The sequence below is a fragment of the Chelonia mydas genome, chromosome 3, assembly GCF_015237465.2.
Source record: "Chelonia mydas isolate rCheMyd1 chromosome 3, rCheMyd1.pri.v2, whole genome shotgun sequence".
Taxonomy (NCBI): domain Eukaryota; kingdom Metazoa; phylum Chordata; order Testudines; family Cheloniidae; genus Chelonia; species Chelonia mydas.
In genome coordinates this window covers 131,904,226-131,928,046 of record NC_057851.1, presented here as the reverse complement: position 1 = coordinate 131,928,046, position 23,821 = coordinate 131,904,226, and the positions used below count along the sequence as shown (strand labels likewise).

The following is a 23,821-nucleotide window of genomic DNA, read 5'->3' as shown; positions in this document are numbered from 1 at the left end:
TGATTTGGGGGTGGTGTACAGTAGTGTACAGTGTCTCTGCACGGCCCCTGTGCTGGATTGTTCCTTGGGTGAGCCAGCCCTATTCTGCATGGTGGTGATAGCGGGGAAGGGAATGGATCCACAGTCTTGCCTCCTTGCTCTCCAGGTTGGGGAGACAGAAAGTGAGCATAGGGACTAATAGGCTGAGCTGAGCAAGTGGTTAGAATTTCATTTTGGATAAAATGTTGTGAAATTTAAGAAGCTTTAGTTTTATCTGATCTTCTCTTAAATGAATGTCACCTGCCTGAATTTCATGTGTATCTGGGTTGTGTGTCATTAATGGACACACTGTTACACATTGTACATGATGAGCAAATTCTCCTTCCCTTGCCAAATTTGTGAATGCTTATTCCAATCTGAAAGTTAGAATCCAGTTTGTTATCCTCATTAAAAGGTGCAAGCCTCACTATGATTGTCCTTATGTCTAATAAGCCTGTCTCTTACGGAAATCACCAGCTTTCAATACTGCTTATACAATACCATGAGAGACAATGGTATTTTACAGAGAAGGATGGCACTGTCCTGGCTTTGAAAAGAAAACAATATAAATTACAAATAACCAAGTAAGTAATAACAATAACAAAGGAAGCAAGGAAGATAGTCAATAGGAAAAAGTCTAGTGACTCGTTATTTTAATGGGATGTACGTATCTTGTTAGCTGCAATTTTTCTTTCCTGCTTATTTTGGGGAGAAAAGTTTTAAGGGTACCAGAACAGGTGCAAAGGTGCTGAAGAGGAGGTTAACAGTGAAACTCTGGCCAAAATAAATGTGTTTTAAGGAGTGTTTAGAATGAGGTCACTTGTTCCACAGGGAGAGCTTCACACAATTGGTTAGAATTCTCATCTAGTTGTGCCATCGTGAACATTCCTGACTTTTATCACTAGCACGTTTTAAATAGTACTGGAGTAAACAGTGCTCACTTACCTGCCCTGTATGCTCTGTTTCATCTTTGTTAATGAGATACATCAGAAAAAATCTACAGACAAAGGTATTTTCATCAGAAACAAGCATAGGGAAAGATCAGAAAACCAAGGGCAAATACAGATGGATGTTTACCATTATATTTTATAGAATAAGAATAATTCTGTTAATGGATATACAATATATGCATGCCATTTAGAATTTTAGATATGTATTAAACTACATACAATCTCAACACTTCTGAGGTTCACTCATCATTCATTTTTACTAGCTGATTACAATTAATAATGGATGACCCTCAAAAGAGTAAGAGATTCAGGTTTGGTTTACTATAACCATACAGCAGTTATGATGCTTAGATGAAGCTTTCCCAACGCTTCTAATATGAAAATTATTACTGCATTTTCTTGTCCCAGACCAGTGAATTAGGGCCTTACTGTACACACTTACGCTGGTGAATAGTCAAGGAGACTACTTCCATGAATAAGCATTATTCAAGATGATTAAGGGTTTCAGAATCAGTTTATTAAACAGTTTATTACAGAGGGTGCTTTATTAGTGGTTCAAACTAGTCAATACAGATAAAAATCTGACAGCAGAATATAACCCTGTGGTTTTATTAATACTCTAAGCTTGATGCTTCGGCATATTTACACACAAGTTGATGATTTCATAATCTAGCTCATTTTTATATTAAATCCATTTCTCTAGACATGACATCTCTCTCTATAAAATATAAACAAAGCACGGCCACTAATTTTGGGTGCCCAATTTGAGGTACCTAGGACCTGATTTTTCAGAGTACTTAGCATTAGATAGAACTTTATATATTCAAATGCAGCTTCCATTGACTTTAGTTGCAGCTGTAAGAACCAAGCACTTCCGTCTCAAGTTGGGCATCCAGACATAGGCGCCGACTCTGTGGGTGCTGTGGGGCTGGAGCACTCACAGGGAAAACTTAGCGGGTGCTCTGCCCCCACCGGCAGCCAAGCTCCTCCAGCCCCCACCACCTCCTTCTCCAAGCACACCGCATCCCTGCTCCTCCCCCTCCCAGCATTTCCTGTCCACTGCCTAACAGCTGTTTGGCGGCGCTTAGGACTTTCCAGGAGGGAGGGGGAGTGGGGATGCGGCACGCTCGGGAGAGGAGGCGGTAAACAGGTGGGGCAGGGACTTGTGGGAAGGGGGTGGAATTGGCCCGGGGCGAGAGTGGTGCAGGGGCAGCCAGGGGCAGGGACGAGCACCCACCGGGCAGAGGAGAAGTTGGTGCCTCTGCATCCAGATAATCAACAATACACAATTAGTGACCACTTGTGAAAAAATTGGTTCAAATGGCTTGATTCGCACCACATAGGAACTCTATAGCATAGACAGTGATAGAATCCAGTTCTCCAGGGCTGCATTCCCTGCCTTAACTGTGAGGCTGTCCTTTTTATTCTAGCTGTTCCCTACTTCATTTGCTATACACCTTCCAGTTTCTGCAACAAGTAACAGTTTCTTTCACTACACAGCACTAATTCATTCCCAGAGCAGGGCTCATCCTGTGCACTGAATGAGATAGAGGGCCCATGGAATAAATACTGTGCAATCATGCAATTAAAGACTGCATCATAATACATATGCATAGTGGGGCTGAATTAAGGTTGCACAGGCAACCTTTAAACTGGCATTTCCTATCACAATGAGAAAAATGGAAAGGAATCTTTCTCTGTATCTCTCTTGTTCACTCATACAGCATGAGTGCATATAAAATCTATACAGTGGTCTTTCTCCCTTATTTTGTGGGACTGATTAGTTAGTTGCAAGGGCTGATGGAAGTAATGAGTTATTGAAGAGTTTGTAGTTCTGTACTTACAGATAATTGGCCAAGTTGTGCTCCTGCAGGGTGTGTGTTTCAAAGCCATGGGGCACTGTGTCAAAGTAGTCATTGCCTATCCCACAGATAAAGCATTTGGTCTAAAAAAAAATCCAGAAAATATACACGTTGTTGAAACGCTCTATAACAGTGCTAGCTTCTTTGGAAAAATACCCAATAAGTACACAACAATTTATTTGGAAATTCTGAAACATGAAGTATAATGTGTGCTTAATAAAGACTTCTGCTTTAAGGACTCAGCCTGAGCCTCAGCCAAGCACATGAACAGAAATGTAATTGCTGTCACAATCACTTCTTGATGTTTGGTAAAAAATCTTTGGCATCAATAACTGAATGGGAATAGATCGGGAGAAAGGATGGCATGAATTAATCAAGGCTGAAAAGCAATTTTTCCTTCTTATTCTCTCCAGGCTACCTAAATGAATATAAGAGTCACTGTAGTCCATAGCAATCTTTACCTCAAAGGCAGTTATGTTTACCCAGCTGAAACTGAATACACCCTCAGCTGAGATTACAGAACACAGCAGGTACCTGATACCCTTCTGAACTCTGACAGTCAGATTTTAACAAGAAAATTGGAACTCTGCAGGAACAGAATACTTTCACTTAGGATATCCAAAGAAAATACACAAGTGAGATTAATTATAACAGGGGACTGAACAAGGTGACCTCTTCCAGTCCTATGGTTCGTAACCTGGTTTCATTAATGCTGAATATTGGGAACCTCCAAGCTAAACTCAAAAGGCCTTCATCAACCACTGAGGTTAGTTTTGTTCTATTCAGGCACAGCTGACAAAGTTAAAATAAAATAAAATCCTTAGCATTAACATAAAAAGACACATGAAAATAAATTGGTAGGTGTTTTGGTTAGTTTTGTTAGTTTATCATCTATAAAGAGCCAGACGTACCAAAGAGCCAACTGAGATTGCAGGTAGTGGACAAATAGGTCTAAATTTGTCCAGATCAGAATATCAGTTTTGATGAACTGTGACTGTGTCCTGTGTGATTCTAACTGGTAGTGCCAAAGTGCAGTCAAAGATCTCTCTTTCCACTGTACCCCTTTCACAGTCAGAAATGGGCAACAGTGAACGCTATTCTGTAACCTGGCTGTTAGCAGAGCACTTTGATTAAAAGGAATGGTACTAAGACTCTTCCACTGAATGCTACAGAATTGTTTATGTAGGCTTGTATATGATATAGTAATATCTTTGCTTTAAGTCCATATTTGAAAAGTCAATCCATCGAAAAGTCAGTCATGGAAAGTCATCTCAGCAGACCAGACTCTCAGTTTTATTTGTGTGACTTCAGTATAGTTTCCCTTAGGTGTAACTGAGGACAGAATCTTGACCAGCATGCTGTTTGATACTGAACCCTTTGCATATTGCATACTTTCCTGTCAGTTTAAAATTACTCTCTGCTGAATCATCACATTTGGATAATGAATGGACATTCTGGCAACCAGCACTTTACTTAAGTATGCTATGGTGCAGCAACTAAGAGCTTATAATTTCTTACCTCCATGTCTTCTTTAACTTGTTCTTGTTGGTCTCTTAATTCTCCAAAAGCATCAATAATTAAACCTGGTGTTTAAATAAAAATGATACTTAACATTCAAGAGTACAATATGGCGAAACGTGCATTCCCGTGGAAACCAAGGTTGAGCTCGGACGGAGTAAGATCAAATGGGAAGTTGTCTCCTGAAGTAGTAGAAACCTTCATATATTTTGAAAATCACTCTAGTGTCTAAATATGTGAAACAAAGCTGACTACACAAAAAGGAAACGAGTCCCTCCAACTAGGCTGGCAGAGATTTTGTAAAATACTTTTTAATTGGGTGCTATGGGACAAGTGGATTCCTGTTTTATATGTACAGCCCTACCCCTTTCTTTTATAGAGTAGGTAAAAGGTAGACACACATTTGTAGGGTAATGGAGTCTTTATTAAAAAAAAAAAAACCACTAAAAGGATACTACTATATACTTAGCAGAGTTCATAGCTTTATTATATGAATACCATATATGAGAGATGGCCAGGGGCTATGTGCATCCTGCAGCTCCTGCACTCACTATGCTTGTCGCTTAGTAATGGAATTCCATTAACAGAGCTCCGAAGAAGTAATGGGCCATGTCTTAGAGAAACAGAAAGGGAAAAAACATCCTAGGGTCAGAGACCTATATTATAAATACAAAGGGCCCGATTCTTCCCTCACTTGCACTGGAATAAATCAGACCAATGCCACTTAAGTTAATGGAGTTTCCTGCTGTACAATTTGTGAAAGTGAGATAAGAATTAGGCCCAGGTTTTACAGTTAAGACCTGTCAACTTATATAGAGTTAGTCACAAACAGGGAAACCAAACTGGAAAAGCAAACAGCATGGGATACACTGCTTGAGGATATCAAAACATGGAATTCTGTTTTTTACAAATGCCTTTTAAAAACAAAAGTTTGCTTGAATCTTTGAGACAACACATCAGAATTGTAAACAATTTGCCACACAGCTGAGAACCCTTATCTAAACACATCTATAAGAAACTGGGAGGTATCCTCTCAGAGCAAAACTCATCATCTAACTAAATGTTAGCTGGTACAAGGCAATCAAAAATCATTATTTATAAAAGCAGTGAAACCATCGAAGTCTTGGCTTGTGTTACTCCAAAAGGATGTATTTATTGATTTGAATTTTTACAAACTAGAACTATAATAAAAGAGCATCCTCTCCAATGCTCTGGGCATCCTTGACAATTTTGCACCACCACACCTTCTCTGGTACTTTTAGCCTGAACCAGCTAGGTTAAAATTAGCATGGGATGCCTACACAAGCTGCAATCACACCTTGATTACATAGACACATTGTAAACAAACAAAAATCTTTTAAATCTCCTAGAACAATTAATACCCCAGCATCAGCATAAATACAATAAAAATAAATGACTACTCACAGTCTCCAGAGTAGCAAAGCATCACAACTAGCTCTACCCAACCCTCCATCTCCTCACGGCAAAAAAGGAAAAGTGGGTCTTGCAGAGTGCTCTGAAGGCTGACAAATTCAGGTTGTTATGGACTTGAGGGAAAGCAAATTCCAAAGATCCAGAGCCCTGTCAGCCACCTCTTCTCTTATAATGATTGGGCTTATGCTCAGGCACCTCCACTGACTACCTTGGGATAGTTTGCCACTCGGAGAAAGAAAGTCTCTGAGGTAGGTCGGTCGCAGGTCACTTTGGGCTTATAAGTCAAAACCAACCATCTTAAAATCTAGTAACCAACCATCAGCCAGTGCAGATCACGGGGTACAGGTTTCCAGATTGAGTCTCAATCTACACCCTATTCTCTCTCAAATAATGAATAAGGCAATGACACCTCCAGCTGGGACAGTTTAAATGGAGATATAAAGCTACATGTCATCAGCACACTGAAGACATTGCAACCTATGCCTCCTCACTAACCTTTCCAAAGGCCTCATGTAAACAATGAACAAAAGAGCCAACTAGATGGAAACGTGGAATTTCTCATTGGAGAATGCCCTCAGGCAAAGAATTGTCCAACGTGTATGAGCAAAGCAACCTGACAAAATGACAGATGGCACTGTACTATGTAGCCTTAATTGCAACATCCCACCTCCCAGAACCCAACTATTTTGGTTGCATGGCAAATCCTTCAACTAATGATCTCAGTACGTTCATTCTAACAGGCACGCATGTTCATCTCTTCCCATCTGATATTGCTTTTTTAAAAAGTAAGCTTAGCCTTCACAAGAGACAATCGTGAAAAAACAGTTACCTACCCATAACTGCTGTTCTCCGAGATGTGACGCTGACGTGTATTCTACTTAGGTGTGTGCACACCCAGTGCAGCAGAGCCAGAGAACTTTGCCTGGCACTCATGACCTGTCCCCTTAGCCCTTCGTCTGGCCATATGAGTGGCCTGACCCTCTCAGTTCCTTCACACTAAAAGTCAGAACTACAGACTCTGATGCAGAGGGGATAGAAGGTGGATTGTGGAATACATGTCTGTGCCACATCTTGAAAAACAACAGTTACAAGTAGGTAGCCTTTTTTTCTTCTTCAAGCAGGTGCAGCCATGTAATTCCAGTTAGGTAACTTACAAACACTACTTGTAGGAGGTGGGGCTCTGATTCTCTTTTAACAAGGACTGCAGGACTGCCTTCCCAAAGCTTCCATCTGATCTGGATGCAGCAGTAATGGCACAGTGGCACAGAAGACCAAGTGGCAGCCCTGCAAATGTCCAATATTGAAATGCCATTGATATTGCCTGGCTCTTGTGGAATGAGTAGACGTAGTCTGGGCTACTTCGTATGCTCTCAGGAAAGAAGAATGTATCCACCTGGAGCTCATCTGTGAAGAGACTATGTGACCCTTCATTCAGTCTGCATATGAAACAAATGAGATGAGAAACAGAAATGTTTGGTTTTATCCAGATAAAAAGCTAAATATCGCCTGACATCCTGTGTGTGATATGTTGTTCCTCTGGGGTTGAATGGGGCTTAGGGACGAACACTGGTAAATATAAGCTCGGTTCAACTGAAACTGGGAAACCACCTTGGATGAAAACTTAGGATGCAGCATCAGGGTTACTTTGTCTTTAGAAAACTGCGTGTAAGGATGCTCCATCGTCAAAGCCTGCAACTCACGCTATCGCTACAAGGAAGGCAGTTTTCTGACACAAAAGGGAGAAAGAAGAAGTTGCCAAAGGCTTGACAGGAGGTCTCATAAGGGCCACTAAGACAGTATTAAGGCCCCACGCAAAGGAATCATTCTTTAAACAGTGGGTAGAGACAAGTGATTCCTTTCAAGAATCTCACTGCCATGGGGTTTGAAAACACTGACTTCCCATGGATTGACAGATAAAACACTGAAATTGCTGCCAGGTGGGCTCTCAATGAACTAAGTGCAAGACCAGAAGACTGAAGATGTAACAGGTACTCCAAGGTTTCCTGGACACAATCCAGCTTCAGTTCAACTCCCTGGGCTCACGATCATATCAAAAACCGCTTCCAATTGGCTGAATAGGTCACTTACTAGTTAGCAAGACTTGCCTGACTGCCTCTGAAGATAGTTCTTCCTCCTCGTTAACCATGCAGCATCCACTCTGTGAGATGCAGGGAGCTGAGCATTGGGTGCAAAACCTGACTGTGCTGCAGAGTCCGGAGGTTGGAAAGAAGGGATATAGGAGGCTAAACTAATGACGCAATATTGTCTCGGTCATGCTAGAGCAATGATAAAGAGCTTGGTGTGGTCCAATTTCATCTTGAGAATGACCCGCGGGATGATCAGGATTGGAGAAAAAGTATATAGGAGTGCTGATTCCCAGCTCAGGTAAAAAATATCGGTCAAGGAGCCCAAACTGAAACCCCCTCAGGAGCAAAAGAGCTAGCATTTCTTATTGTTTCTTGTGGCAAACAGGTAGATTGTCAGAATGCCCCAAACTGCAAAAATGAACCACCTGATGCTGGGGTTCAGAGACCATTTGTGATTCAGTGAGAAATCTCTGCCTAGGTGATCTGCCAGGTGATCCCAGGTAAGTGGTCAGCAATGGGAGTAATGTTTCCTCAGTGAAAAACTGCCAGAGTTTGATGACCTCCTGACACAGCATGTTGGAGTGTTCTCCCTTGGTCTTGTCACATAATACATTGCAGTGATATTGTTGGCAAGGATGTACACCACCCAGTCCCTGATGAGATCTTGAAGAGCCTACAGATGGCATATAGCACCAGGACATTGTAGATGGCATGAAGTTCCAGGACATAGATATGCCGAAAAGCTTCCTGTTGTGACCACTGCCCTTGAACTTTCCAAGATGAACTCCCCAACCTATTAAGGAGGCATTGGTGACAATAGTCTTGGTCATTGGGGACCAAGCGAAGGGAATGCCCTGGCACACATTGCCCTGAACCACCCACTATCATAAGGCATCTGCCGATCCTGGATCAAGTCAGACTAGTCTGTCCCAGCGATGACGATTCAGATGATAGACCAACTTCAGCCACATTTGAAGAGAGTGAAAGTGCATTCTGGCAAATTGGACTACCTGTGTGCATGCAACCAGGTGACCTAGTAACCTCAGGCATGCATGGGCTGAGGTTGAGGGTTGAGACTGCAGTTTCAGACATAGGTGGCAAATAGTGTAGAATTAGTCAGTCGGCAGAAATGCTCTTGAACTTGTAGAGTCTACCAGGGTCCCAAAGAACTCAATTCTTTGAGTTGGAACCAATGTTAATTACCCATTGTTTAGGATGAAACATAGACGATCAAGAAAATGTAGCATGAAGCGAACATGAGAGAGGATTTCTTCCCTGGACCTGCTCTCAGGAATTAATAGTTCATATGTGGGAAGATATGAATGCCCTCTTCCTGAGATATGTTGTCACTACAATCATGCATTTAATAAAAATCCAGGGAGCGGAGGACAGACCAAAAGGGAGCGTGGTGTACTTACAATGACAATCGCCATGACAAACTGGAGAAACCTCCTGTGACTCAGAAGAATTGCTACATGGAAATAAGCATTCAGAAGGTCTAGGACAGCAAACCGGTCATTATGATTTAAGGCAGGGAAGATCGTTGATAGGGTAACCATACAGAATCTCACATATCTGATGTATTTGTTGAGATCATGGAGGTCAAGGATAGGTCTCAACCCTCCTTTGGGCTTGGGGATCAGGAAACATCAGGAGTAGAATCTCTGTCCCCGATGCTGTAGGGGGATCTTTTCTACAGCTCCATGCACCAGAAGAGACTGGACTTGCTTGAGGACCAGTGTCTTGTGAGAGGTGTCCCTCAAGAAGGATGGATTACGGGGTGGGGAGGAGGAATGGAGAGGAACTATATGGCATAACCCAACCTGATGGCGCTTAGGACCCAGATGTCTGTGGTATTCGAGTCCCAATATGGGGCCAGCATTGGGAATGAAGAGGAACTGAGGATCGGCACTGGTGGTATTGAATGAGACACACTCCCATTTGGTACTGAGGCTAAGGTGGTACGAAGTTCAGTGAAGGGATCTGCCACCAAGACAATGATGGTGCTGAAGTATGCATCAGTGTCTAGGGGGCCTTCAGTGCCAGGCCCAGTGTTGGCCTCCATTAAACAATCTGAGGCCTGGGCAGCTCTGTGACACAGCCAGGAGGTGCCAAGAGCACAACAGAGGATGAGGCAGTAGAAGTGATGGCATCAGAGCGCTCATGAATCAGTGGAGAGTCTGGGATTGAGAGCAAAGCAGGTCTGATGCCACCCAGTATGCTGCCGGCATGGAAATAGTCACTACTAATATCAACATCATGGATACCGCACTCAACAGATGCCCCATGGCCGAAACCAGAGTTGATGGTACAGGCTCTCACTGATTTCAGTCCGATACCAGGGAGAAGTTGGATAGACCTGCTCCATTCCACATGCCAGAGGGAGTATGGTGCAGGTCATCACTCCTCTTAGGAAATGAGGAGGAGTCTCCCCAAGCCCTGGAATGATCCCAGTTCATTTTATCAGACCCCTTCCTCACTGTACCAAAGGAGAGTGAATGACCCCTCTTCCTCTTGAGGGAAATGCCAGAGCCCGAACACGGAGTGGAATCGCTTGTTAGATCCAAAAGTGACCACTTATCAGATAAAAAGATGAAGGCCTCAGAGCTGAAGCAGTCTTCATGGTCTGCTCTACCAGGTGCCAATTCAGCTGCAAGTCTCTCGCCACCAGAGTCCTTTTTGTGAATGACTTGCAGATGGATCATAACTCTCTAAGCTATTAGAGAGTTATGATTATATTAGCTTTAGATAAGTTATTACCAGCAGGAGAGTGGGGTGGGGGGAGAGAAAACCTTTTGTAGTGGTAAACACCCATCTTTTCATGGTTTGTGTGTATAAAAAGATCTTCTGTACTTTCGACAGTATGCATCCGATGAAGTGAGCTGTGGCTCACGAAAGCTTATGCTCAAATAAATTGGTTAGTCTCTAAGGTGCCAAAAGTCCTCCTTTTCTTTTTGCGAATACAGACTAACACGGCTGTTACTCTGAAACTCTCTAATGTTTTCTTCACTGAGACACAATAAATAGCTTGCATGGGGATCACTATTGGGGATGGTTCCCTCCCACGATGGACAATGCTTGAACCCGGCTGACGGCGCATCACAGGGCAACTAACTACTCTAACTAAAACTTGTACTAACATGAAACTTAACCAAAGAAAAAGTTCTCAGAAATGGAGAACAAAAATCTGAGGTGAAGACACTGCAAAGAGCTCCAACTCTAGCCATGGGTAGTAAGAAGAAAATTATTGAATGGGTCAGAGGGCGCTGCCCTTATATGGCCAGGGGAGGGCTAGCACTGCCCATACAGATACTGCTGGGCAAATTTCTCCAGCTCCGGTGCACTGGGTGCACCCATGCCTAAGCGGAATACACAGTTGCATCTACTCAAAGAATGTAAGTGATAGGATTCTTACTGAAAATTTGACAAAAACCACGTATTGGATATTAAAAGCCTTGATTTTGTATTCCTTTTATGGGAGAGACTCTGTCTTCATTGGAAAAAGATCGAAAGGCTTGTTTACTATGGGCCAAACACTCCCCTTTGTTCTTCAAAAGGCGCACAGAAGGAGGGCAGATCTATTGCCTCTGCTGCTCCTCCATATCTTCTCTTCTGTTGTATTGAACTTCTGTACTGCACTCACTGTGCTAGTATATGAGTGCCTTGAAAGTGGGACAACCCATAGAACGGATCCAGAAGGGATAATGGCCAAAATGGATTGGAGGTCAAGCTATACTGGAGAGAACCTCAAGAGTCAGTAGTCTTTTGCACTACAGGATCCTGCCTACATGCATCTCCTCCTTCATATCTGTGGCAGTGATATGCGGTACACCCATCTTGGATGTGTGGACCCATTCTCTGAAGAGAAAAGCCACGATGGAGGAGCTAGTATTGCTCTTAGTGGCAATAATGCATTGTGATTAAAGCACTGTAACTTGCCACAGACTTAAAGAGAAGCATGTCCCATTGTGATTGTACCTCAAAATGACACCCTCTACCTACATATTCACCAGGGCTATGTGATTATGATATGTTTTGTCCAAACTATGCCTTGTGAGGTATCATTTGAGAAGTCATGATCCATTGAATATTACTATCCTATTGAGTTGTATGTACTACCATGGTATGTGAAATTATGAAGTTTGCTATATGGTTGTTATTGAAATATATTGTGAGTCTGGGAGATGCCCACAGCTAGCCTTCAAGTGGCAACAAAGGAACAAATAACATCTCCAAGACAGATTTACATTAGGACTAGCCAGCCATGTACTGAAGGCCCATTAAAAAGAATCCACTCTCCCAGTGAACCCCTCCTGAACCATGTAGACAATGCAGGCCCAGTGTCTCAGCAGGGTATCTAGAACACATGATCCCTGACTCCATGTTTTAGACAGTATATTTCCATTTACATTGATTGGGGGTTATAAATTGGAGGTTGTGACATCAGCCCCGGGCCTCTCTCCTCCCCCACCTACTCTGAAGGCAACAAGAACATTTGAAAGAAAAGACTTTGAACTGGGGAGATTGGCTCCAGGCTGAGCAAGGAATTCAGCCTGTGAATTAAGAACTGTGAACTGCTTATAGCGTCTAGTGGGGTGAGAAAAACTGCTTGATTCAAATCTTTCTTAGTCCGACAAAGTTTAGAATTTAGACTGTGATTTTACTTTTATTTCTTATGTAATCAACTCTGGCCTCTATGCTTAACACTGATAATCACTTAAAATCTATCTTTCTGTAGTTAATAAACTTATTTTAATATTTTTTTATTTTTCAGTGAGTTTGTCTAAAGTGTTTGGTGAATCTGCTCAGATTACAAAGGCTGGTGCATGTCCACTATCCTTTCATGAAATGGCAAACTAATTAATGAGCTTACATTGTTCAAGAGAAGATCTTGAGCAGTGTAAGATGGTACATTTCGAGAGTGCAAGGCTGGGAAGTGTGGGGGATTTTCTGGTGTTTCCCTGTATATGGTTCATGAGTGGCTTAAGGGCATTCATGCAATTTAGCTGGGTGTGTCCCTGCATGTTGTTGACTGAGTGATTACAGCCTCTGGAGAGGTTTGCTGTTTGTCACTAGCAAAACATCATGAGAGACAGGCCAGACTGGAGATTTAAGTGGGCACAGCAGTCCCACAATTCGAGGTTGTACCCCAGGTTGTCACATGCATCAAACAGTTTTTCCTCTGAATCCCCCTCTTCTTGCCCTGTCCTCACTCCTGGGGTTATGTGGAGTTGAGGAAAACATCCTACCTAGCCATTATCACCCCTCTTTGGTGAAATGTTGGTCTTTTAGTTCCCATTAACATCATGTATGTGGAGGGATGACTGTGGCACTAAGATTCCAGTGGTTTCAAATATCACTTCCCTGTGGCCACAGAGTATGAACACATACCTTGTATGATGGCTAGCAGAATGACAATTACAAAGAAGAAGAAAGTAATGTCAAAGATGATCCGATAGATCTCATATTCATCTCCTGCTGGATCCTCAATTTCATCACCAATGCCTCCGCCCGCACGCACTCCAACATACATATGAAACATGTAGCACTGGAAAAAAGTGAGAAAATGAAAGAACACATAACCATTTAAAAAACCCATTCTCCAAGATTTTGGCTACTTATTATTATATATTTGTATGACAGTAGTACCTAAAAGCCCCAACTGAGAATGGGATCCCATTGGGAGGTACTGTAGAAACAGAGAGACTGTTCCTGGATTGAAAAGCTTACAGTCTAAATAAGCAAGGAAAAGAAAGGGCAAATTTGTCTATCTTATTTATTTAGAGAAGAGGAAACAGAGGCACAGAGAGGTGAAATGAAATTGCCCAAGGTCACACAGCAAGTCAATGGCAGAGCTAGGAATAGAAATGCAGTTTCCTGATTCTCAGTCCAGTGCCTTATCTATTAGACCATGCTGGCTTTCTTTTTTCCCCTCTTTTTTTTGGGGGTGGGGGTGGGGGTAATTTTACAGCAAGATTGGAAATGCTGCTGAGATTCAAGTTGCAAAATTTCATGTTTTCCAATTGCAGCATAAAACAAAAAGGAAAGGGTGTTACAACAATTTTATCTGATGGAAAAAAACTGCTAATTGCTCGTAAGTTATATGGTCTTATTGTTTGCATAGCATGGCCTGGTGAAGTAAGCATGAGGCGATAATGCAGGCACTGCTATATTCTAATTCTGGCTCTGCAACTGAATTGCTGTGTCCACCTTTGATACCGAAGAGTCTGACTCTGTGTCTGTAGATATAAAGTGGAGATGAGAATACCTATTGCAAAGTTTCTCTGAAATGTAAAGTGATAATTATTTTTACCGTAATCTGTTGCCTTTTAAATAAAATTGTATTTCTTTATTCTTTCCCCATCTTCAGTACCTCAAAGGAAAAACAGCTCTTGAGAATCATTCTTCAGAGGATGTGTTAGAGATGCATGAGATAATTAATGTGCACTTCCATTCTGAAGAGTGACTAGTAATAGCAATGTGGGGTGCCTTGTTTACCACATCACAATGATCTCATATCAAATGTGCTCAGTTTAAGAGTTAAAATATTTTTTTCTGACTCCCAACCCTACAGACCCACTCTGGGATCTTAAGATCAAGCTGGGCTCTTTTCAGGAATGACCACAACTTCACAAGTCATGATGATTCTACAGTGCGAATGATGTTCTCAGTTATACTTGCATAAGACCTTCCAGAGCCTTGTACAGGTGGTACTGAAGGCACTGTGCCACCTGCAGGATCATTATTGCTGCTGATGAGGCTGCGTTAGAAAGAGAAAGCTTGTCTTTTCAGAGCCCAGGTTGAGTTTTAGAGGCGGTGGTAATTTTTATCTGTAAACTGAGTAAATGGGATATCAAATTGGTGATATGTAAGAAATACGGAATCCCAAAGGTGCCATTTACATAAGAATTTTTCAGAGTACAAATCACACTTTAAGAGAACAAAATGAAAGTTTTAAGAATGAGAAATCTGGATTAAAATCCTGCATCTTTGAAAAGCAAATCAAGATGTTACACACTGATATTAACTCATTTGGTCCGGAGGAAGGGGCAACAGTGACAGGAGGTAGAAACAGTATATGGAACTGGGCTCTGTGCAGTCCCAAATGCACATAGGCAGGTAAAGAACATAGCTAGCTGTGTGCAAAAGTTCCAGCAGACGGATTTCATGCCTGATTCCATGACCATTGCTTCCACTGAGTATTATTTTACTTCAGGAGTAGTCACATTTAGATCGGGGGGCTATATGCAGACTAAGTTCCTCCTCAACATACATAAGGGTAGCAGAATCTGACCCTTTCTGATTAAGGGCAGTGCAAGAAGCTGCAATTCAGGGCAATTACTGTAATTTTTTTTTAGTCTGCAGGGGATGGGGCAGGAAGAAATCTATTTTGTTCAGGTTCATATACCACCTTTGTCACCTTAGTATCTGAGCACCTTCCAGTCATGCATTAAACAATTTCACTAACATCTGTCACATGTGGTTCAATTTCTTTCTCATCCTCCCTGCAGGGAGAAAATTGTGTGTGTTTTGATAGCTTTTTGGTTTGGGGGGCTGAATAATCGGCTTACATGTGTCATGCTATCTTATACAAACTGTTCCAAATCAGAATTTTTTCACTCTTTGAATTTTTCACTCTTTGGATTATTTTACACTTTCCCCTCCTCTTGTACTATGATCAGAATAGGATCACATCACATCTCCATGTTGCTATCATTAGAAATGTAACCTCAACACACATCCTAAAAACTTTCTTAATTTGATCCAATCAACAAATGTGGCAAGAAAACTAGGAGCCACTCTGCAAACTGCACAACTGCATAGTATTTCAGACAAATGGAACACCTTTGAACATTAGGGCTTTCCCAATCTGAAGCTACATTTGCAACTTGGGCATACTACTGTAGAACGGCAACAAACCCTGCCTCCTTATAAACTGTATTAGGTCCAGAATTATGTTGTTGGGTTTTTTTGGCAGGATGGGGATGAAATTTATTTTTCTTTTGTGATGGACTGCTACTCGAGGAACCAATTTCACACATTTGTCTTCCACTTGTAAGCACTGAAATAAAGTGGGCTTGATTGTGTTTTTGCAGTCTTCCCTGTATAAGTGGTGCATATGGTGCTGAAGAAAGACCAGTGCAGTAAAGACATCAGGCCTGAGAAAGTCATGTTTCCTTCCTTCATCTCCACTTTCTCCTCTGGCACTTTCCACTTGCAGATGACAACCCCATAGCACTTCCAGTTTAGTTGCATTGACCAGTGCATTAGCAGAGGTGGCGTCAATGTTCCAGCCATTTCCCATCTCTCCCCACCCACTTACATGATCAGGGGAGCATCAAGTCCACAGATCCCATTTACTGCTATGCATCTAGACCCAAGTTCTGGGAAGGCCAAGCAGTTTCTTATCCCCCCTTGAATCCCAGTGTGGCCCTGTAGCACAGGCCACAATCTATCCCATTAGCAGTTTATCTTTATTCCTTTGATTTATCTTTATACCGAAAGTGTCTATTCATTGCATCTTGCCTTGCCTCCCTCCCATCCCTACAACCTCCACTCCTGACTGGATCAGAGGATTCCGAAATGCAATCGATTCATTTCTCTCTGAAATCAATTGGAAATTCAAAATGGAATTAATTATGTCAAGCTACTAAAGAGCCAAGGAGGTATCGCACTCTTGGTTATGGTACGTACACTTGAAAGTGGATGTTCTCTACCGGCTAATTTACAAACATGCTAAAGCTAAAAAGAAAACCCTTCCATTTCCTAATGAGTATTCCTAATGTATTTCAAATCAAATGGACTTCAAAGCACAGAGAAAGCTGACAGGTATTGTGGGCCAAATTCTGATCTTGCACTCTTGTAAATCAGTAGTAGCTCCATGGAAATCAGTGGGATTACTCTGGATTACACTGGCATAACACAGAAGAATCTGGCCCTGTATGTCATTGCTGTACAGCTAGTCAAATTATGCTCTGGGTTGCACTGATATAACTCTGCATTAGTTCCACTAAGTCAATTTTGTTCCTATAGTTTTCACTATAGTTTAAGCCAGTGAAACCGGGTGCAGAAATTGGTTCTTCAGAAGTATCCTGTGGAGAGTGTAAGGCTACTTCATCTTAATAAAATATCTGTAGTATGTACCAACACCAATAACTAGGTGCTAAGAAAAGGCATGAGAAATCCAAGAGCCATAATGCGGTATACAGTAACAGGAATGATCTTATAATTATTTTGTTCACAAATAGTTCACAGCACAGCAATTTGAGACTTACAAAGCCAAGGCCAAAGGAGGAAAGTGCACTCCTGTGGAAAATATCATAGCATTTTTACAAGGGTTTTTAGTAATGTTATTTTCTTTTAAATTTTTTAAAAGAATGTGGTATTGGTTATTAGGAAAGGTTAAAATATGTGGTATTGGTTATTAGGAAATGAGGTAAATAATATGTAAAAAATACATCAGAAAGTCATTTACTTTCCTTAGATTTTGTAATGATCTAGGCAACATCTTCTGAATCAGCAAAATTTGACACTATCAGACCCTTTCAAATGGCAATTTAAAACAATTGGTAAATAACTGTCAGGCTAACATGCACCAAAAAGTTTCCAGTGACAGAGATGTCAATGGAAGACATCTAATCAACCAATTGAGGTTAGTGGGAATCATTGGTAACAGTTTACAATAACCACACAACTGTCTGTATGGCCTGTAAAACTGCAGCATTCAGAAGTACTTTCATGCAACTTTTGAGAAAGCCTCATGCAGTGAAACAACTTTCTGACTTTGATTTTTTTAGTCTCAGATAAATCATATCAAAGACTAATGTCACATTATTTCATCTCATTTGTGGTCACATTCTCTAACTCCTGCAGGTCTGTCTTACATTTTTTATTCCTTCATGCTTCACTGATAATCTTCCTGTTGTGAGCAGCCATCCTTCTGGCTATAGGTATTATTCAGGAACAGTTGCATGAATAGGAGAGGGGAACAGGAAATACCATAATAACTTAAGTAAAGATGAGCAAAAAGCAAACAGACTTACTGTTAGCATATCATCACACTTCATATCTGGCATATCTCCATCTTCACTCTTGTTGTAGAATTTACGGAAAAAATTGAATGCCACTACTGTGTACAAGTAGACTACCACTGCCAGTAATCCCACTGTTAACACAAGCTAGAAGAGAGAATTATATGATGGATGTATTAACACCATGAAAGCATGCAGTGCAATTTTCTTATATGACGGGGAAAAGAGAGAAATAATAAACTACACTTACTGGCGAAGATAAACTCACTTTATTCATCCCCATCTCTCTCCCTCCCCAATCTGGCATTTTAAAAAGGAATTTTTGTTTTATTTTAGTAAAATATCAGTGTATTTTATGCAATGTTAGAGCATTTAAATTGGCTCATGAATGTTAAAATGTTTCTAGAACTTTGAGGCAAATGAACAAAAAAAAATTAGCAAAAATGTAAATTCATATCCATACCGATATGTGCTCACATACAGACAGAAAAGAAGGTATTTCTATTCTGTACGCTTAAGAAATACGTTCTTGTTTCCTATTTATAGTATCAGTGCAGGTCACAAGTACATTCCAATGTAACAATTATTAAATTAAATACCAAATGTCTGGGAAATTAAAATGGTTGTAAGTCAATTCTGTGTACATACAGCATGTTTTGAGTTTGCCAGATACTCACTTTGAGCTTCTATCCAAGGATCTCAAAGTACTTTATGAACATCAATGATGTAAGCCTTTTACCTACCTACCATGGATTTTAAGTATTATTCCCATTACATAGAATGGGAAGCTGAGACAGAGAAAACTTTCCCAAGGTCACAAAGCAAGTGTGCTGCAAAATAAGAAAAAGTCTCCAGAATATTCTAATTTCCTTAGCTTTTGTATGGAACAGTAGAAAATATGAGATCTTTGCTTTTGTGTTTGAAATTTTAAATGAGCAAATTTTTTAATGAATGTAGATTTAGAATGGAAGACAAATTTTTCTAGAAGTGAAAACCAGATTTAGATTTACTGACCAATTAGATTTAAGAGTATTCTTTGATCAATCTGTAAATCAATGCCACTATTTGAAAGTGTTATTTCATCTCCATGCACTTCCACTTTGATGCAAAACTACACTTCAGAAGCAAATTGCACAGACCCGACTTGCAAAATTTGGTGCATCTTGGAGTTCGTGTAGAAAAGTGGCATTAAAAAAGTTTGCTATCTAGCTTGGTGACAATCTTATAGTGACACAGTTTCAGTTATACCTGAGGGATCCTAGAAAAAACAGCACATTAATGTTAGTGTAATATCTTCTCTCATAAATGGCAATAAATCCCCCCAAGTCCTCAATTGCTAAAGCATTAAAATATTGCCTTGAGCCAGATGAAAAGTAGTTAGAAGTGAATTACAATTTCCTGCAGCAAATATTTGAAAAGAATGAATATTTTAACAAATAATTTTCATAACTATCTGACTTATGAAGTATTATATCACCTTACATTCTATGTACTTAACTTGTAAAGGCTTCATGTAAAAGCTGCAGATCTGCTCAATCGTATCTTGACATTTAAAAGGACATGTGGCTGGAAGGCTAAAATTTGACCAACCTAAAGTGAACGTAACTCAGTATTGCAAGTCTCTCCAAACTTGCATGCATCAACCTTGCAAAATTCTACCTATCCATTGGTCAAGGACAACTAATTTTTTTTTTGGGGGGGGGGGGTCGACGACAGGCAAGTAAAAGATAATACTTTTTCTGTATCATTAGTCATCATTGTAATGGGCAAACAAATAGATATTGTGCTTCCCTTGGTAAATATGAGTCACAGTAAATGAAAAAACTTAGCACTGGTTTGTAATTCTCAAGTTGAAACCAGAGCAGGGTTTGCTTTTCTAACATATAAATTATCATTGTTTGCAACCTTTTAAAAAAGCAATTTTCTAGGCCCTGCAAAGAGAATCATGCAGTTTTTCAAATAGGTTAAACTTTAAGGTCTAGTAATCATGTCAATGAGTGGTCATTGATCTTGTGTGACCAAAATGTGCTTCTAGTTACCGGGCTAATCCTGATTTAAACAGGATTGACAGAGTACTGAATTTGGCTTTCTATGTACACCAGTGATACTCACTATCTAACTGGGATGGGGCCTTTCTTAAATCATAGCAAGGGATATCAGTCACTTACATTCACTTTCCTATCTTACATGCCACACCTCTGTGGCTGTCCTGTCCCATCTATTTTAAAAAACCAGAAACTTAATGTTATCTATGGTGATATTATAGCAGAGGTACGTACAATGTATGTCCATGAGCCAGCAGGGGTTGTTACTTTCCAGGACATAACTTTAAGACCTCAGCCCTTCAGTAGTATCTGTATGAGCACTCTTTTGCCCACACAGATTTGACCTCATTATCAGGGCCTAAAGTGCTGCAATATAATAGTAACGCAATTATAAGCTCCCCACCAGAAGCTAAAGTATAGGGTAATTTCATTTTATTCATGCTCACACTCTATTTTATTATTCTAAGAGCAAAGGCTGCAGTAGGTTGGCTTGTATACCTGTGTGAGACTCACAATTTCTACTATACAAACCAAACTCATTTATTTAGTTACATTTTTAAAAAGCACCTCTCCAGTGCTCTAGGCACTTGTTCAAACATTACAGTAAATAACTTGTCCTTTTGGAGAGTTGCTTCAAAGTGTTCTACTGGATAGCCATCTGTCAGGGACAGATTTCAACTCCCAGCAGCCACTGTAGCTGCTATGAAAAATGGATTAAAACACTTGTTTAAACGTTTGTTGAAACACATTTAAATGAAGTTGTAGTGGCTACTGAGAGTGTTAACCATCCCCTGCACAGATCATGGAATGGAAACACAATGGGGACAATCCACTGTCCTACAAATATTTGACGGACTCCAGAAAGACAAAGTAGAGACTTGGGGTGGCCACTCTTTCCTTTGCCTTAAAACATATTCCCTTATATTTCCTTCAAGTTTCAAGCAAATAGAACTTTGCACACATGGGGCCTACATAACTGTACATAGATCAGGCAAATAGATAGTTTTGCCCCACAAGTTTCCTAGAACAACAAATCGAGATGAGAGGCAGAAAAAAAGTGATTTTTCACTATGTATCCCATAAAACTATTGAGAGGGAAGTCCTGGGTTTTCCTCAACTGGAAAATAAATTTTTAATCTGACAATTTCATATAAAACAAGGAAATATTCTCAGTTCAGTCCGTAATGTCACTTTACTATAATCCAATATTGTGTAAATATAGTCTCTGATTAGGAGTATTTGAATTTTATCCATCATTTCCCAATTAAAGCAGCATTTCCAGGTCAGTGTTCTCCAACCCTTTAATTCTGTTGATGAACCTCCCCTCCCAACATCCCAAGAACCCTATTGCTTCACTCTCAAAATATTTAGCTCTACAGACAGACTTGGTGAGCCCCATAGGGTTTGAAAATCCCTTTTTAGATAAGAAACCTGATTAATAGCTTATCAATGTGTGTGAATAAGCAGGACTGTCTCCTGCCTTTCAATATGAGGGGCTGCCTCACTGCATAATTTAGACTATAAACAGTGCCTGTAAAATCGGTGATATGGACAACCTAGCTGAGGGCAGGATTCACCTTGCATCTAATAGCTACTCACATCACACTCATTCACACAGATGAGGAGCCTGCTAAAGACTTACATTCAGATTGCATTAATTTGCTTAAAATAAAGCATAGTAGTCCATTTCTACAAATCACTCAACAATTAAACTGGAGCCAGATAGATGTAGTTTAAATTGACATTTTTATGATGCAAAATGCAGTCTGCCAGTTGATGAGTTACTAACAGCAAAATCATGGAATGCTGTTTTTGTGGTTTACATTGCTGTGGTCAAAATCACGCATAGCCAACTTGAACAGTGTTGTGTTTTCTCAACAAAAATTAAAAAAAAACCCAGTGACTAATCTATCAGGATCTTTAATCCTGATGTGCATTGTAGGTGAAATTAACCCGAGCTCAAAGGGTCATATGTAAAGAATAAGCCATGCTTAAACTCTGCATTAAGGTACAAAATTTCAGCCCAGCCCCCCAACCTGTTTAATTTAGCTCAGAGCTGCATATAACCATGGCTGGGGAGGAAAAGAAGGCTACCGAGTAAATACATTGCCATTCTATGGCTATTTATACAGCTCCGACTGTAGTAACCACTAGAGTTCTAACACACCCTCTGCACAGAGAGGCATAATGGAAGGATCCATGTAGCAGCAGATCGTCTGGCCCTCTCTCTAATTCACCCATAGCATGGTTGTACACAAGATGACACTGCAGAGAAAGCTCCCAAATCCTTTCCTATCCCTCCTTGTATATCAGAACTGCATCAGCTGAGTTGCTAGGAGGGTGTCTGCACCCACAGAGGATGACCTGTATTTGCCCTGAAGTAAGTACTTGTGTGGGCCTTTTGCACTTGTTAGACTTTCAACATACTAGAAGCCAAGGATCATAGCAAGAGTGCTGCTATAACAGAACTAAATTGACAGTAAAACTTGGTTATTTTCTTTAATATATGTCTGAAATATAACTTCAGACATCATGATTATCCTCCAGCCCAGCTTCCTCATCAATACAAGACTAAACTGCAATTAAAGAACATTTCTCCTTTCAATCCTTGAGAAAAGTTTTCCCCAGTCAGTTTGAATTCAGCCACGGGATGAACCTAACTGAGCATTCCTTTAGCAAAAAAGGGAGAGGGAGATGAAGCTTGATACCTGTTTGCCATTGTGGGTTACTGATGACAGAATAGTTCGTAGTGTCTTGAATCCCATTGCAATGTCAAGGAGATGAGCAGCAAAGAAAAAGTTGTTGTAATGGCCAAGGATTGACATAGTCATATACCAGGCTAGGTAAAGGAAAGACTATTAGGAAAAAAAGAGAGAGAATTGCATTAGGAAAACAGGAAATGAAATCTACAGCCTTTGAGTAATCACCAGTCTTACCTTAGTCACAAAGTAAAAGAGAGAATTATATTAGAGCTCAAACTTGCCTTTCTGTTGGGTATTCAGGTATGGTGGTTTACTACAGTGATGCTTGCTAGAGCTGGTTAGGAGTTTGATGACAAAATATTTTTTGTCAAAAATGCCAATTTGTCAAAACTCAAACCTATTCAGAGGAAAGAGTAAGTTTTGACAAAATTTTCAACTTGAAAATTTTTTGAAGTGAATTTCAAAATTCTCCTAACATTTAGTTTCAACATTCTCCAACCAAAAAAAATTGTTCTTCTGATTCCAAATTACTTTTCGTTCAGAAATGCAAACAAATTATAGTAAATAAAATACAGAAAAATTAAAAATGGTTGAAACAGAAATGAAATATTTTGAATTATTGAAACAAAAAGTTTGAATTGACCTGAACCATTTATTTATTTATGGATTTTCAGTTTGCAAAAATTTTGAGATTTTTACTTTTCATCCCAATTTGGGACAGGAAAATCACTTCCTACAAAGCTTTAATGTTTGGATCTCTGCTATTAAAGAAGGACAAACCTTAGAACAGGCTTGAAAACACATGGATATTTATAAAATAAGATTAGGTTTGTCAGGGTTTTATTTTTTATTCTGAATGCTGTTGTTGCAGATATTTATAAGGGAATAAGAGTTTACAACTCCACAACCCAACTATGTATGATATCATAGCATTTTGCTCTCAAATGGTCAGGATTATAATTTCACCCAGCATTCAGCAAGAGAAGTAGATAGAAGCTGAGGGAAGAAATATCTTTCATAGTTGGCAAAAGAGGTAAGAAAAAGTATAAGAAATATACAAGAAAATGGATGCGTAGGCGGGCTTACATCCAATCAAGCACTGGTCATGTCACTGCTTTGGTTTACCTTCAATTTCACATCAAACCAACCACCACATCTGTTTTTTTCACAGTAC

At 40.2% G+C, this 23,821-nt stretch overlaps 1 protein-coding gene across 2 annotated transcripts in view; it reads right to left on the bottom strand.

Annotated features, from left to right (window-relative positions):
• Window positions 1-23,821, bottom strand: part of RYR2 (ryanodine receptor 2) — a 699,456-nt gene that overhangs the window by 4,548 nt on the left and 671,087 nt on the right. For both annotated transcript variants that reach the window (XM_043544343.1, XM_043544344.1), the window contains 6 exons: window positions 22,654-22,800; window positions 17,913-18,047; window positions 13,261-13,417; window positions 4,349-4,413; window positions 2,813-2,913; window positions 964-1,015 (listed from right to left, as the gene is read on the bottom strand). In XM_043544343.1, coding sequence (XP_043400278.1) covers window positions 964-1,015; window positions 2,813-2,913; window positions 4,349-4,413; window positions 13,261-13,417; window positions 17,913-18,047; window positions 22,654-22,800 — 657 coding nt within the window. The remainder of the gene's footprint in view (window positions 1-963; window positions 1,016-2,812; window positions 2,914-4,348; window positions 4,414-13,260; window positions 13,418-17,912; window positions 18,048-22,653; window positions 22,801-23,821) is intronic.